Source organism: Bipolaris oryzae (genome assembly GCF_000523455.1).
Source record: "Bipolaris oryzae ATCC 44560 unplaced genomic scaffold scaffold_252, whole genome shotgun sequence".
NCBI lineage: Eukaryota > Fungi > Ascomycota > Dothideomycetes > Pleosporales > Pleosporaceae > Bipolaris > Bipolaris oryzae.
In genome coordinates, this window is record NW_006911528.1 from 14,990 (window position 1) to 28,789 (window position 13,800).

The 13,800-nt window shown below is 44.5% G+C and overlaps 8 protein-coding genes across 8 annotated transcripts; 3 read left to right on the forward strand and 5 right to left on the reverse strand.

Moving 5' to 3' along the window:
- Positions 1-25: 25 nt before the first annotated feature.
- COCMIDRAFT_108956 (uncharacterized protein) lies at positions 26-755 on the reverse strand (the record flags this gene model as incomplete). Its single annotated transcript, XM_007694912.1, has 3 exons — positions 26-488; positions 546-628; positions 684-755. The coding sequence occupies 3 exons, from the start codon at positions 753-755 to the stop codon at positions 26-28; spliced, it is 618 nt and encodes a 205-aa protein (XP_007693102.1).
- A 362-nt stretch (positions 756-1,117) lies between these two features.
- Positions 1,118-3,073, reverse strand: COCMIDRAFT_41279 (uncharacterized protein; the record flags this gene model as incomplete). The annotated part of the gene is made up of 3 exons (XM_007694913.1): positions 1,118-2,545; positions 2,594-2,884; positions 3,035-3,073. 3 exons carry the CDS (start codon positions 3,071-3,073, stop codon positions 1,118-1,120), a joined length of 1,758 nt encoding a protein of 585 aa, XP_007693103.1.
- A 384-nt stretch (positions 3,074-3,457) lies between these two features.
- Positions 3,458-6,866, forward strand: COCMIDRAFT_41281 (uncharacterized protein; the record flags this gene model as incomplete). The annotated part of the gene is made up of 5 exons (XM_007694914.1): positions 3,458-4,433; positions 5,098-5,432; positions 5,526-5,551; positions 5,594-6,453; positions 6,775-6,866. 5 exons carry the CDS (start codon positions 3,458-3,460, stop codon positions 6,864-6,866), a joined length of 2,289 nt encoding a protein of 762 aa, XP_007693104.1.
- Positions 6,867-7,043: 177 nt separating this feature from the next.
- On the reverse strand, positions 7,044-7,517 carry COCMIDRAFT_30677 (uncharacterized protein; the record flags this gene model as incomplete). The annotated part of the gene is made up of 1 exon (XM_007694915.1): positions 7,044-7,517. One exon carries the CDS (start codon positions 7,515-7,517, stop codon positions 7,044-7,046), a length of 474 nt encoding a protein of 157 aa, XP_007693105.1.
- Positions 7,518-8,499: 982 nt separating this feature from the next.
- Positions 8,500-9,108, forward strand: COCMIDRAFT_108965 (uncharacterized protein; the record flags this gene model as incomplete). Its single annotated transcript, XM_007694916.1, has 1 exon — positions 8,500-9,108. The coding sequence occupies one exon, from the start codon at positions 8,500-8,502 to the stop codon at positions 9,106-9,108; it is 609 nt and encodes a 202-aa protein (XP_007693106.1).
- Positions 9,109-9,167: 59 nt separating this feature from the next.
- Positions 9,168-10,220, reverse strand: COCMIDRAFT_9737 (uncharacterized protein; the record flags this gene model as incomplete). Its single annotated transcript, XM_007694917.1, has 4 exons — positions 9,168-9,293; positions 9,342-9,517; positions 9,570-9,672; positions 9,720-10,220. 4 exons carry the CDS (start codon positions 10,218-10,220, stop codon positions 9,168-9,170), a joined length of 906 nt encoding a protein of 301 aa, XP_007693107.1.
- A 130-nt stretch (positions 10,221-10,350) lies between these two features.
- COCMIDRAFT_108985 (uncharacterized protein) lies at positions 10,351-10,815 on the forward strand (the record flags this gene model as incomplete). Its single annotated transcript, XM_007694918.1, has 1 exon — positions 10,351-10,815. The coding sequence occupies one exon, from the start codon at positions 10,351-10,353 to the stop codon at positions 10,813-10,815; it is 465 nt and encodes a 154-aa protein (XP_007693108.1).
- Positions 10,816-11,012: 197 nt separating this feature from the next.
- Positions 11,013-11,785, reverse strand: COCMIDRAFT_108960 (uncharacterized protein; the record flags this gene model as incomplete). Its single annotated transcript, XM_007694919.1, has 2 exons — positions 11,013-11,213; positions 11,252-11,785. 2 exons carry the CDS (start codon positions 11,783-11,785, stop codon positions 11,013-11,015), a joined length of 735 nt encoding a protein of 244 aa, XP_007693109.1.
- Positions 11,786-13,800: the final 2,015 nt, after the last annotated feature.

The following is a 13,800-nucleotide window of genomic DNA, read 5'->3' on the forward strand; positions in this document are numbered from 1 at the left end:
ACTACATTTTTCATGCTTTATGCATCTATAGCCATCGACGTAAACTTGCCGCGTGCGCTGGGTTTGCATCCGCGAACGACCAAAACTCTTGTAGGTCGAACCTGCTTTCTAGAGACTCATAGTCCGTTTGTGCTAGGTTGTACTCTGTCAACATCGGATCCAGTTGCATAGAAGAGGCTACGAAGGTATCCAGCTGAGGCTCAGTTGCAGCAAAGGTCAGAAATGATGAGGTTTCTGGCTGCGATTGTGGCAGAGACATAGTGGATGCAGCGCTCAGCCAGGGAACCTCGTGCTGCAACTCTTCGGAGCTTCTTTCCATGTACGTAGAAAGCGTATTAACATGTGCCACGATGTCGTGCAAGAGTGGACGGTCGTTTCCCGGACTCCGTCCTGGCAGCATTGGCAAGTTGTGACCAGTCCGAATGTATTCGTACAATGTTTGTACTGTTACCTGTAGCTGTCTAATCTGTGCCTCAAGGAGAGCTACCCTACGAACGGTGTGAGTTGGAAGGAAAAAACGCTTCTTTACTCCCGGTCACACTCACGGGGATGTTTTATCCCGCTGGTGGTCCTCATCCTGTATATAACTACATACTGCATCGTCCGCTCGGCATTTATTGCAGACACGCTCCCCATCACACAACAGCAATGTCAGCCTTCTACTCATTTGCCTTTTCAATAACGGCGCTTACCTTTGTTTTCTTATATCGGCACCGGTTGCACGCTTGCTTCACTCGTTGCCTAGTCTTTCCCATTGTGTCTGGAATTATCTCTGAGTGCATATCGCCCAAGATGCAAGAGGTCCTGGAGGGCCGTATATACGCCAACCTCGATTTTATGGGCTCTTGGTTCCTGCATATCAGTGCTGTGCCACAATGGTGCATGTGGCGATTTGCTAAGAGTTGGGATTACGTAGTGCCTGAAGTGACAAATGCTGTGCCACACTTAGTGTGAAAATTTACAGTCTTGTCCGTGGCGGTACGGGCAGATTTCGGCCTAATAGATGCGACAATCCAACATGTTACCAAGGTTAGAACCAGGAAAGTTGTTCAAGGAGGCAGGTATGCCGTCGCCTCGGTTAATGTAAGGCATTTTGATGCGATACGATTTAGATCTACTAACTATCAAGCTGCTTCGAAATCCAAATCCTACTGTTCGCCTTGTCATGTACGTAGTATATATTATTGGGTTGCTTAGATTGTCTGCGACGAATCCAAAGTTGCGAGTGCATACAAACCTTAAGTATTCCAGCTTTATCTACAAGAGCAAACAAGGTCACGTGGCTATGCGCACGAATACCTGCTACTACTTTCTCAATGCCCTCTTTTGTTGCATCACACAAGTGTTCAGCCTGGGGACGCATATCTCGACTTTGTGGCAAATGCCAGAACGTGATGCGGTTACCATGGGGCTTAGCCAGATGATCAGGATATTCGGGTACTGAGTATATAGAGGAAGAGCGCAATAGTGTTCGGGCCGATTGAGCCGATTGGTTTGGTGGGGTTGGTTCAGTCGGTCGGGTCGGTTGGAAGCCTTCGTAACTACTGCGGGCAGATTTTGACCCGAATTTCTCGAAGAAAGACATGGAAATCAACACAAGTATTCCGTATTCTGTCAAAGCATATCTTGGCTCTTGAGTAAGAGCAGTCCATATTGTTGGGAGAAATAGCTCTGGGTGATTTCTAGGCATCCGTAGAGTAGCCGCATTATCAGTCGTCATCAATGGAGTCAGAGCAGGCGGGCGAGGCTTAAAGATTGCTTGGCCAGTCTTACGGGAATAAGCTTCTGCATCGAATTTGTCTGCAGGCGTAGAGAACAAGTGATTTGGTCGTTCTTGAAGCATGTGCAAGCGAATCTGTGAGAGATCTGGATCGTGATTGCATAGAGAAGAGATTTCGGCAGACTCAAACCCAAGCCTACGTGCAAAGTGGCCAAGTCGAATGATCCATCCGGGAGGCTCTGATAATTCTCTCTGGTTTTTTGCTTCTTTGTAGGAATTCCAGTGGCTTTTCGCGTGGCGAAAAAGGTAAAGACATAGTTGCCAATACGCATACTTTCCGGGGTCGCTACATTCGAATAAGCGCTCTTCATTTTCGCTGTATTGCAATAAATGTTGTTGCTGATTTTGCTCACGCTGCTTGTAGCAACGCTGAATTAGAATGTCCCTTACGGAAGGAAGACGTCTGGATACTAGGTTAAAATCATCTCTTGGAGGGAATAGCTCACGCGCTGGAAACAACTCTCTCAAAGGAAGCATAATCATTCCTAGTACCTTGACGTGTTTGAAAAATGTCTGGAAATTCAGAACAAGTCCTTCGACAGCAAGTACTCTTTGAAGAATTTGAGCTCGTACAGTAGAATCATGTGCACGAGGGAAGACTTGATATGTGGCGAACAAGGTTTCGATTGCCGAGCGATCATGAGAACTCCATACAGGCGCAAGACCCCCGAGCTTCTCGATAGTGTATTCATCACAGAGGTAGGTGTCGCCATTGGTAATTTTATGCCAGATGTCATACATCTGGTTTAGGTAATATTCAATTTCCTAGAGAAGTAAACGATCCGGCTCATTTTAAATTCAAGGGGGTTATACCTGTCTGCATCGCCAGCTCAGAATCAATGGAAAACATCCAAGCTGAAAGTCCATCCATAGAGAGCGAAATGGCTCTAGTTTCTCAAGACAGTCGCGAAGCCAGTCATTACGCAGAACTTGATGGAGGCTCTTCACCTTAGATCCAAGTAACCTCTTCCACCTTGAAGCGATCTCGTAGTCCTTATTACGTTCATAAAATCGAATATGAAGGAACTTCTCTCCATCACATAGGGGCGTGTGTCGCATGTAAGATTGACGAATCTGAACCAATGTAGCTGAGGGTGCATCTATCTACTTTTTAGCAGCCGACTGAAGGTAAAACAATGATATTCTCACCTTCGTTATAGAGGTCAACAAGCCACCAATCTTCTTGGTTCTGGGACGTATCTCGTTTCGCAGTCTCTAGTCGAAATTGGCCGTGGAGGCATGGTAACTGAACACCGTCCGGAAGAGCAAGCTTTGGCGAACGTCCGACAGCATACACTACATGTGTAGTGATACCCGCTTCGTTCAAATAGTTCTCATAGTCAGGATAGCTAATCAAAGCGGGTAGATTATGTTCTAAATCAGATATGCAGCACCCGACACAATCATCAGGATCTGAATCAGTTGTTTTATAACAGAGATTTACTAGACGTATTTTAGCAGTCCCAAGATAGTATCGGAACTTTCCAAGCTTTGCACTCATATTGTGACTTCCTCAGAGTATTGGCGCGGTTTTGGCTTCTTTATGATTGTGTCATCACTGGTACCCTCTTAAAAGCGAGCCTTGCAAGAATTTGCTTATCTGAGAAATGTATTTATGTAGCCACCGACAAGGTTTTTGCGAATAAGAAGATTCTCTTCCTTTCACCTTTTGTACATATGCCGTCACAAAATTGTTCAGATTGGCTGTACGGCTTTCAAACTGGAACTGATTGGTTTTTAGTGTGTGGGGGTGCTTTACAGCGAGTCACTGCTAACTTTCGCGACCCCCATGCCCAGTTTCCTTCTACAGTCTTGTTGATTGGTAAGCGTGAGAAAGAAGCCGCACGCCGGGCGCTGCTACAAGGACGTACCCACTCATGGTCACGCGGCATCGCACAATTGGATGCAGACAATTCGACATCTAACAATGATCACCCTTTACTAGTTGCGAGTCTGGATATCGACAAAACTTGTAGCGAAAAGAAGCCACTACCAAAGCATAATGGACATATGCTTCATAAAATCAGGTGGCTGCCGGAGCATTCGTCCGCAACCCCGACTAATACTGTCGTGGAAATGATAGTGGGCAAGTTATTAATATTGTTCATTGACGTTGTTTGTCTTTTCCTTGACGACTTCTCTACCCCTGAGGAAGGAATTCATTTTTTACAAAGATGTGAACATCATTGTAGTATATCACAAGACTGGAAGCCACAGGTTATCCTGGTTAGTAATCGCATGAACAGACGGAGGGGAAGCCTTAGCCTGTCCATGTTTAGTAGCATACAGCGCGTGATACTACCGAAAGAAAGCCGCAAGACCCTGTCTTCTTCAAGGTTTTTCACTCTGAAGAAAGCAATTCACTCTAGTGTGAATATGGTAAGGAAAGGTAGGGAGACTTCCAAAACACTCTACTCAGCCTACCATCTCAATGCTTTCTTCGAGCTGGCATTGATGCATGTTGCGACACGTGCATACACACCGTTCAGCTTTATCATCGCTTCACGTCAACGCAATCGAATAGAAAAACATCTCTGGGCCAATCTACGGAAATTTTTGGCACTATGCTCTGCTAATTTTGTAAGCAAGAAGGCAGCCTTGCAGCACATTGCAACTGCGCTTATGCTGGATAGTCTTCCGCCAGGTATGCATCGTAAGTACTCTATGCTAAGCAGAGATGGTATGATCCTAACTAACAGGCTTCGAACCGTCCTCGGTTTTTGAGTCGCTATATCAATCTCACTGTTACGATGTCGTTTCGTCGCTACCGTCCGAACAAGATTTCTCGCCAGAGGCTTCATGTGCACAGTTGAAAGTGACTTTTAGCCAATTCAGTTGCAGAATTGAGCAAGAGGCGCTCACGGCGGTACAAATGCACAAGAAAAATATCCAGGACATACCCATCAACTGGAATAGGCTCTACAGCTCCCAAGTCTGCCTTTGCTGCCTTTTCCGTAAGCCTGAGCATAGCTTGCGCTGTGGACACGCGCTTTGTGATTTCTGCACTATCAGGTTTGGATTAAAAAGGCAACAAATGGAATATTCATACCGCATCTCAGAATGTGTATTATGCAATTCCAAAAGCGAGCTTATAGTTCGTTTGAAACCACCGACCGCCGGAAGCCGTCTGCTCGTCCTTGACGGAGGTGGTATTCGGGGAATATGCACGCTACAGATACTACAGGCACTCGATCAGTATCGAAAACTACCTTATCCTATCTACGATGAGTTTGACTTGACATTGGGTACGAGTACAGGTAAGTGTCTTTTGCGTCTCGACATCTGCAAATAGAAACATCACTCATCACAGGATGCAGGCGGCCTCATTGTGCTCATGTTTCTCTTACGCCAGAACCTAGACGAATGTATCAACGTCTTCAAGCAGCTATCGAAACGTGTCTTCGCTCCTCGTTTATTACTTAGAAATCCCCTGTTTGCGAATATATATGGTGTTTTGTATTCATTGCTCACAGACAGCTTCTATGGAGCCGCTGAGATGGAAGCATGCGTGAAAGAAGTATTCGGATCGAACACTGCCTTTTTTGGCTCTAGTACATCAGGCACAGGTATATCAGGTCCAAAAGTAGCAGTTACCACAATGACCGTATCTAATTCCAAACTCTGCATCCTCTCTAATTATAATGGAGTTGGAGTAAGGCAAGGTGAAAAGATGTATCCTGTATTCGGGTACAAGACTGATAGATCAATATAGGTTACCAACACCATCGAGCTTCTCATATAGAAGAAGAGGCTCTGGTATGCGACGCGTAGGTCATGTTTCTTTGTTCAAGCTTTCGTACTGATATGAACTAGAGCCAGGGCTACATCAGCTGCCCCGTCCTACTTCCCAGCAAAATATATCCAGGGCATTGGGTTTTTACAGGATGGTGGTGCGGGAAAGCATAACAATCCTATTGGTCCCGCAGAATGGGAGTCGAAAGCCATCTGGGACAGCAATTCTGACCTAGCTGTCTCAATAGGTACAGGGTTTGCTCGAGACTCGGAGTCACCACAGAGAGTTTCTAGAAGATTGGGTTTTCGTGACCGGTTTTTCTCACGCCTGTTTCGCCTTTTCAACGCCATGTTGAACGCTCAAGATGGCTGGGAGGATCACCTAAATCGAGTCCCTCTTGAGGAACGGCACAAATACTTCCGTGTTAACATAGAGCTTAGCACAGAACCAGCGCTAGATGATGTTAGCAAGATACCAGATCTAGAAGATTTAACTGCGACATTTCTTCATACGTACGATTTCTCCAGCATCACGAGGGCACTTTTCGCTGCTGCATTCTTTTTTGAACTCCACCAAAAGCCTCCTGCGAATCGAACATCGCTAGTATGCTTTGGTTCTATTCGCTGTCGTAGCCCGGACACACGCTCGCTGATTGAGAGAATTCTGCAAGAATATCCAGATGCCTCCTTTATCACGGAAGAAGGTACTAGCTTAGGCTACATTGGCGACTCCAGCCTTTGTACTATGTGTGGTCATTATTGCAAGGCCGTCAACCTCAAGGTGTACCATGCTGACCAGAGCACATCTGTCTACTTGCAGTTTAATCAATCTAGTCAAACGAGAATCAGCGGCTTCCCACAGTCAATGTCGCGATTTGTCAGGCTTCAGCAGCTAGACGCCGAGTTTGGCAGATCAGATCATCAAATCGGGGACTATATGGGTATGAGTCGTTGTCAATGTAAGCCCAGCAGGAAAAGAAGAAAATCGATGCCTTCAAAAAACACAACCTCTAAGAGACTGCGCCTTGATTTAGCTGTAAGAAAAACGAAATGATATAAAGATATAGAATAACTACATGATTTTTAGATAAGTAATTCTCGTGAGCACATCTACTTGAACGCGCTATCTGAGCACATTTATATTATCTATTGAATCATTCGACCTATAAGCTCACGCTAAACGATAGAGGCTTAACAAATGATACCATCTCTTATCCAACGTCTGCTAGAGACATTATCGAGATTGCGACTGAAGCGAGCAGATGCTAAAGACTGTGGTCAATTTCTCAAAGACAGCATTGCTGAAAGAAGGCGGTACGAACAAGCACGCCGTAAACGGACAGGGTTTTCTTAGTCTACCTTTGTTTATGTCGCTTTTAAGTTCGATGGCTTTCTGCTGTCGATGCGCTCAATGAATCATGAAGTACGATCTTTTACAATGTATACATATTGTTATTTGAACATGCATTTATAGAGAATAGCTTGTCAGAAATACAACATAAGATTTACAAAATCTATCCTCTCAAGCGTGCTATACAACTTTATCCCCAGCTCGGTCTTCCTGCTTCATTGCTATCGCTAATAGTTGTGAATACTTTTCATGAACTTCCATCGACCACGGTACTAAATTATTGACATAGCGTTGAGCTCCTTGTACGCTCGCTTCTATTTCCCCTAGCCGCTTGCGAACCATTTCACTCAGCTCTGAGATATCGCGACGCAACTGCAACACCTCGTTTTGCAACTTGGTCAGCTCCTCATTTGTTTGGAGCAGTGGTTTATTGTTCGCAGCAGACCTAATAGCAGTCGTGGTTTGCTCAAAGCCTTCGTAAGGATCTGCGAGGGGGAACGTATCATTTTCCCAATTGAAATCCCAGCCTTGTTCTGGAATAGGCGGTAAACGAGGATTAAAATTTGTGGATGACTCTGTGGCTAACATTGCGTTTAAAGATGGAAATAACGTCCGATGTTCAGAGAACAGTGTATTCTGATCGCTTGAAGCCATGTTAGTTAGGTGTTAGCTGTAAATGCAGTGAAGAGTACAAGCAGTTATAGCCATCGGTACAGCATTACAAAGAAGCTGTTAGCGATAAGTTTACGGTAGTTTGCCTTGAGTATTGAGAACAGGATTCGCCGCTTCCGAGTGTATCCGACATTTTTCTTGCTAGTCTGAGCATTACTGTACCAGGCAGTATCTTCCCTAGTAGACATCAACTTTAGAGCGACGGCTTCCACTACGGTCGTTCAGCACCTGTCGATCGGAACTTCACCCTGCATACGGTTGCAACAGAGTTTTGTTTGGCCCTATCTGTGCTTGGCTTAGTATTCCCCAGACACTAGTGGAGTGTCTTCCGGCCGAACCGTTCCGAACCAGTGGAGCCATAGCTCTCAGTCAGTCTGTAACGCATTGACCAAGCAGACAGATCTCTATCGTATCAGAAGAGTCAGTACGACATCCTATCGATCCGAGGGGTTCCGTCTAGCGGGTCAGAAGAAGCGCATGTCGTCCAAGAAGTGATGTGATAGCTGCACTAAGCGCCGGCAACAAAGTGTAAATCGGTCCGATGTGGGATTGCGTTGGGTCTTGAACCCTGCTCGTCGGTGTGCAGTAGCTTCCCTACACAATGCCGGTTTTTTGCTTCCGCAACCGTAAACCGTTCGCTGTTATGCTGATCATTCTGTAACTCTGCAATTGCTGTGAGAATACAAAAAAACTGTGCACGAGCACGGTATTTAGTCCAGCTCATGCCCTAGTACTTCTTACCTCCAGAGAAGCACCTTGCTACAACCCATTGCAATGAGTGTGTCACAGCCATATCAGTCGTTAACAGCGCAATCATCGGAGGTATTTCTAACATTCCATTCAAAAGCGCATAACTAACTCCAGAGAACAGGAAAACATAGATTCTCGCGGCCAAACATGCTGTTCCCAGCTTGCCCTACATATGACGAATTTATATCATCACGGCCAAACTCAGTTACAAAATATGTATAATCAGCTACATACCGTATATAATCAGCTTCAAGTGACCCAGAACAACCTTGAAAATACACGACGCCAAATGCTCGCGACAGAGAAAGAACTACAACGGGAACGAGAAGCAAGTGAACTCCTCCACCAGGAATTCAGCGAGCTGCAAGAATGTCACGATAAGCTTATAAAGCAGTATGATAGCTGTGTGAAGGTCCAGGAAGATCTGAATAAATCTGCAACGGACTCTCGCATGTTGGCCGATGAGGTTGCTAGGCAAGCCGAAAGTCTGCTTGAAAACTCTCCAGCCAATCTGGCTGGAGGTGGTATGAATAACTCAGACAATGGCCAAAGTATCAGTAGGATGCTCCTAGAGTCAGCCAAGAATGCTCTGCTTGTACATGCAATGTCTAGTCAGCATTCAGAAGATGAGGGTTTCACCAAGTTCAGGAACTTCATAGATGAAAATGTGGAGCTTCGCGAGGATAAAAAGACTTTATCCCAACAAGTTGAAGATGGAAGGGATGAGATAGCGAGCCTAAAAAAAGCTCTCGAAATCGCTACTGAAGATAGACGACGGAAGAAATCCCGACGAGGGAAGACATTGGCTGAGAAGAACCAGTAATTTTTGTCATAATAACATTTCTAAGCATCTATGAACATAGAACTATTTCGTTTTAATCCCTATGATGTCCCCAAGTCAGTGATGACAGCTTCTGTTACATGTTCGACTGGGAACACTATGATTTGTGCATTCAAAACCAAGGGAATCAGCGACGCAGTGGGCAACGCGTCTCTTAAAAAGTCGTCCTACAATATATCAGCACTATATCATTACTTTAAAGAAATAATAATTACCTTGTTTAATTCACGATATGTTGTTTCAGAGGCGCGTTGAATGAAAGCAACGAGATTCTGGCTTTGCTGTAGAGTTGAAGAATCAGGAACACGGGACACCAGGTCATCTAGCATAATTCCAAAGGCAGTTGCCTTGTAATCTGATATTGTTTCTTGCAAAAAGGTTCGTTCTAATGCTGCTTGCTTTTCAGTGGTTGGGATGCCTTCGAAGAAGCGTTCGATACTTACTAACTTTGACTCGACCACTGCTTGCTGAGACTGTGATGTCCTCTACATCAATCGAAGGAAAGTGAAAGCCTTCCTCGTATGCAGCGCAGATACCAGAGAGTGCCTGAACTATCGTCATTACCAGAATTATTAAGTGTGAGGCCATCCTACCTCTGCACTTATCGTTTTCACTTCAGCTAATCCCAGCTGTGGAGAATGAGACGCAACAATCTCAGATAATGGGAAGCCGGGTCTATCGAACACGGTAAAGATAGAACCCTCGAACCTAAAGACAGACAAAATATTAAGAAGATTCGGGTTCGGCTCTTCAAGGCGATAAACAGGTTTATCGGGACTACGTCGGATCATCACAACCCGATACGCGTTCTTAGTAGCACCTGAGGCGATTTTTTGAGCCAGACAATAGGGCCTTTCCCCTTGGGGATCGACAATATGTATGCACCGATAGTGTCTTCCAGGATCTTCATCACGTGGTGTGAAGATTTGAGGGGCTAGTGAAATCTTTCGCCATTTGTTTAGTCCGAATATAGGATCAGGACGCTTTCGCTTACTAGCGCTCGGCTTAGTAGAATCGCTATTTCTGTTGAGGGGGGTGACGTCTCTTGCACCGTTGGTCGTTCCTGGAAAGAGTGTCAGTCGCCTCTCATCCATGTTGGCGGGTACTTTATAAGCTAAGCGCGTGTTGCAGGCTTAATATAAAAAAACTTGACCGCAAGTTTTCATCCATAACTATCTAAACAACCTAAGCTCTGTCAGCCCCTAGACAGGTTCACTTTTGATTATGAATTCAGCTATAAGGAAAGTGCCTCGTGGAAGGCCCCTCGAAGCTAACAACTTCGACCATATCGTGCGATGCTATGGTGGTCAAACAATCGCTATAGAAATGGAACCTCACCATATGCAAAAGTCAAAGCAGCCTAGAGATTTAATTCAATACATTGATTTTCTGAACCGGAGAAACGGAGAACTTAGGTTGGAGCTTACATTCTACCGAGAATGTCACCGGCACGCAGAGAAGTTCAAAGAAAAGATCGAGGGAATATCCCAAGATTTACTTCAAGCATGCATTATTGGTTTGCTTGACGGTATAGATTTTGGAGAGATTAGAGATCTTTCCAACACGGCTTCAGATGCAATAGATCAATTTAGTCACGACCAAGAACAAGCATTCAACGCTTTCATAGCGCCTTACAAAGCATCAAAGAGCCCTAAAAAGTCTACTATATCAATGGAGGGGTGGATTTGAGATTTATTTCTGTCTATCTAAGCAACTTCGATCCCGCGGCACTTGATTGGCAAGGAGTTTCTTCTCTTATTATGCCCCCTAAGCTCAAATGGCTGAAAATCGAGCTCCAGATATCTTACTTGCTTCTGGCTAGTATGGGAAACGACTTCTCGCGCCTGGTGCCTCATTTCCCAGCGTGCGCATACTGATCAGGTTATTTAGTGTAGCGACAAGAAATGACAAAGCTTACCACAGATCGCGAGCCTTCCAACTCTCGTCTCTAGAACATCGCTGATGATTTGGCGCACATCTGGCTTTCCTTTTACCTCGGCAATTCGACTGCCTGTCCGTTTGTATGGTACTGCATTTCCGGCTTCATTAGAAATCTCGTAGTCCCCGTAGATATAGACATCTATAATCTTAAAAGTATTAGTATTGATTGAAGTTGTATCGTCACATTGCAACTTGCATTCTCTCCATGCGGAGTAGGTCGGATTCCTGGGTTTTCTTTGATGGTGCTACCGCCCAAGTATCGGTCTATCTTTCCGCTCTTTGACGCAATGTTGGTATCTTTTTGTGCCGCAGCACCTTGCAGGTCGTCTTTTCTTAGCATGGTGTTCATAATCTCTCGTACTAAGTCCAGCTGGTTCTCATTGTCCACGTGCCAGATTAGAAGAAGATCCCTTGTTTTGGTTTTTGACTGCCTGTGGTCGCGTATGAGCTTTTGAACATAGGCAAGATGGCCAACAATCCCAATCCCATTAGCGAATAGAACTACTGTACCAAAGTCTCGTAGGTCGAATCCATGTCCGTATGGCCCTTCTATAAATGCACTAAGCTCTGTCGTTCTATACAGAGTGTGTGTAAGGAGTCGATTTGTGAAACCCGCCCTTGGTTGAATACGCAACTGAAAATTGTGGTCTTCTGATTCTGAGTCTGCTACCATGAAAGGGTGGCGCTGGAATATCGAGAACAATCCAGGTCTCCACATGGTAAGGTATACATACTGGCCAGGTTCAATTTTCCAAGGCCTAGGTAGTTTGACCTTTATTTGAAGACTGTTGTGAATGTTCTCAACAAAGATACTGGTGCTCGGCTTGCTTACTGAAAAATTCCGATAGACAAGTAGGACGTTTCTGTGGGTGTGGGTCGCTATCCACATACACGTTCCTAAAATCACTTGCACTCGACCTATGTTGTTCGACTTAGGTATATGAAGCCATAACAGTATGCATATAGATGTAGAGCAGCTAAAGTGAATGATCCGGAAGATCTCGTACGCTTGATAACGGAAGGCGGGTAGAGAAGCAAGACTCATCAGCCCAAGGCAGCCAAATGTCTAAATGTATGAGATGACAGTAACAACTTCAATTCATGTGTACATACCGCGATTCCACTTGTCGTATCAATATTACCAGTCCATCCATGGGCAGTGAGTTCTTGTCCAGCGTGAATAGACGCTTGTATGAGAGCAACTAACCCAACTATACTATGATTTTGCTGGTATACTCTTAACGATATATGCAAGATATCAGCTGCTATATTTGAGCTGGGTAGCAGAAGGATGAGATTCGTTGCGAGCATCGAAGCGGACCGGCTGCTTAGCTCTTTCACGGCTTTCACGCCCCAACCCATACAAATGCCGTTAGCGGTCACATATAACAAGGGAAATATTACATCCTTTGCTGAAATGCGCCAATGAGATATTCTGAAGAAGCTAGTGGTAGAATACACGAGATACTTGAGGATAACATCTGTTATGAGTGCAGCCAGCCACCGAAGCGCTAGGCGAGTGCTAAAAAACAGAATGAAGAAGGTAATAAGTCCTGCAGAAAGGATAGAATACCAGATGAAGGGGCTTAACTCGCGATCCATATCCAGTTATGTTAAGCACTAGGTCTAAGCTTACTGATATAACATGATAGGAGTGGTCAGTGCGGGCTGATAGCATATAAATAAGTGGCTCAGTATCCTGCAATCCTCCTTTTAATACATCATGAACTCCAAAAGATTGCAGCAGGAGTCTTTCCGAAAACGAAGAAACAACTTTCTTCGTCGTGGTCATGAAATAAGTGATCGATACAAAGTAGGGGTATGGATATGTATTCAGAAGGACAATGGTCAATTGTATATCTACAATTCAAACCCAACACGAATAGATTGGCCACCATCGTGTACACAACTTGTAGGTTATTAGATATTATGTTACTATAAAATATCTAACAACATAGGAGTCAATGTATCCAGTCCCTATAATAAAGACTGGCAGAGATTTTCTATCCATGAAGCCGCCGCCGCAGAAATCGCCGCTGGTTCAAAACGATGCCTCTCTGCCTGGATTCCTGTCTACACCGCCTGTTCCTGATTACAGTCAAGGCGAGATCTTCTCAGAGAGATTTCTAGAATGAGTTTCGCGATAGGGAATACGTTTGAGTTCACTATATGTTCTGTCCTAGTCTATTTTTCTTTTAAAATAGGTAAATAAATGTATATTCGTTAAGCTTAAGGTCACTTGATATCTCTTCTAGTATCTCTAAACATGTGATAACTGACATGAAAATATCTCTAGATAGAGAAGGTGTCATAAAACTGCCTACAGTAGATTGCTTGATACATAATACTAAGAAACAATCAAAACTTTCTGACATATCCGCGAAATCAATACTTGAGGCTAGAAGATTCTGCAGTGCGATAAAACAATGGCATTATTTTATTGACCTTCTGCTAAGGTCTGAACCTTATAAATATCGGTATTTCGACGAAATGAATCCTCTAAACTAAGAGCTACATTTTACAAACATGGCTCCTAGCCTGCCTAAGAAGTCCAATGATACAGGCGAGAAATCTAGTGTTATAGGCGAGAGATCTATTGGTAAAGGGAAATCGAATCAGGGTACGAAAAACAATCTAGAATATCATCAAACTACTCGGGCCCAACGGCTGCTGTAGCAGAATTTCAATGAAATTGCCCGTGCTCCGCACGGGCCTATCACCTCAACGATAATA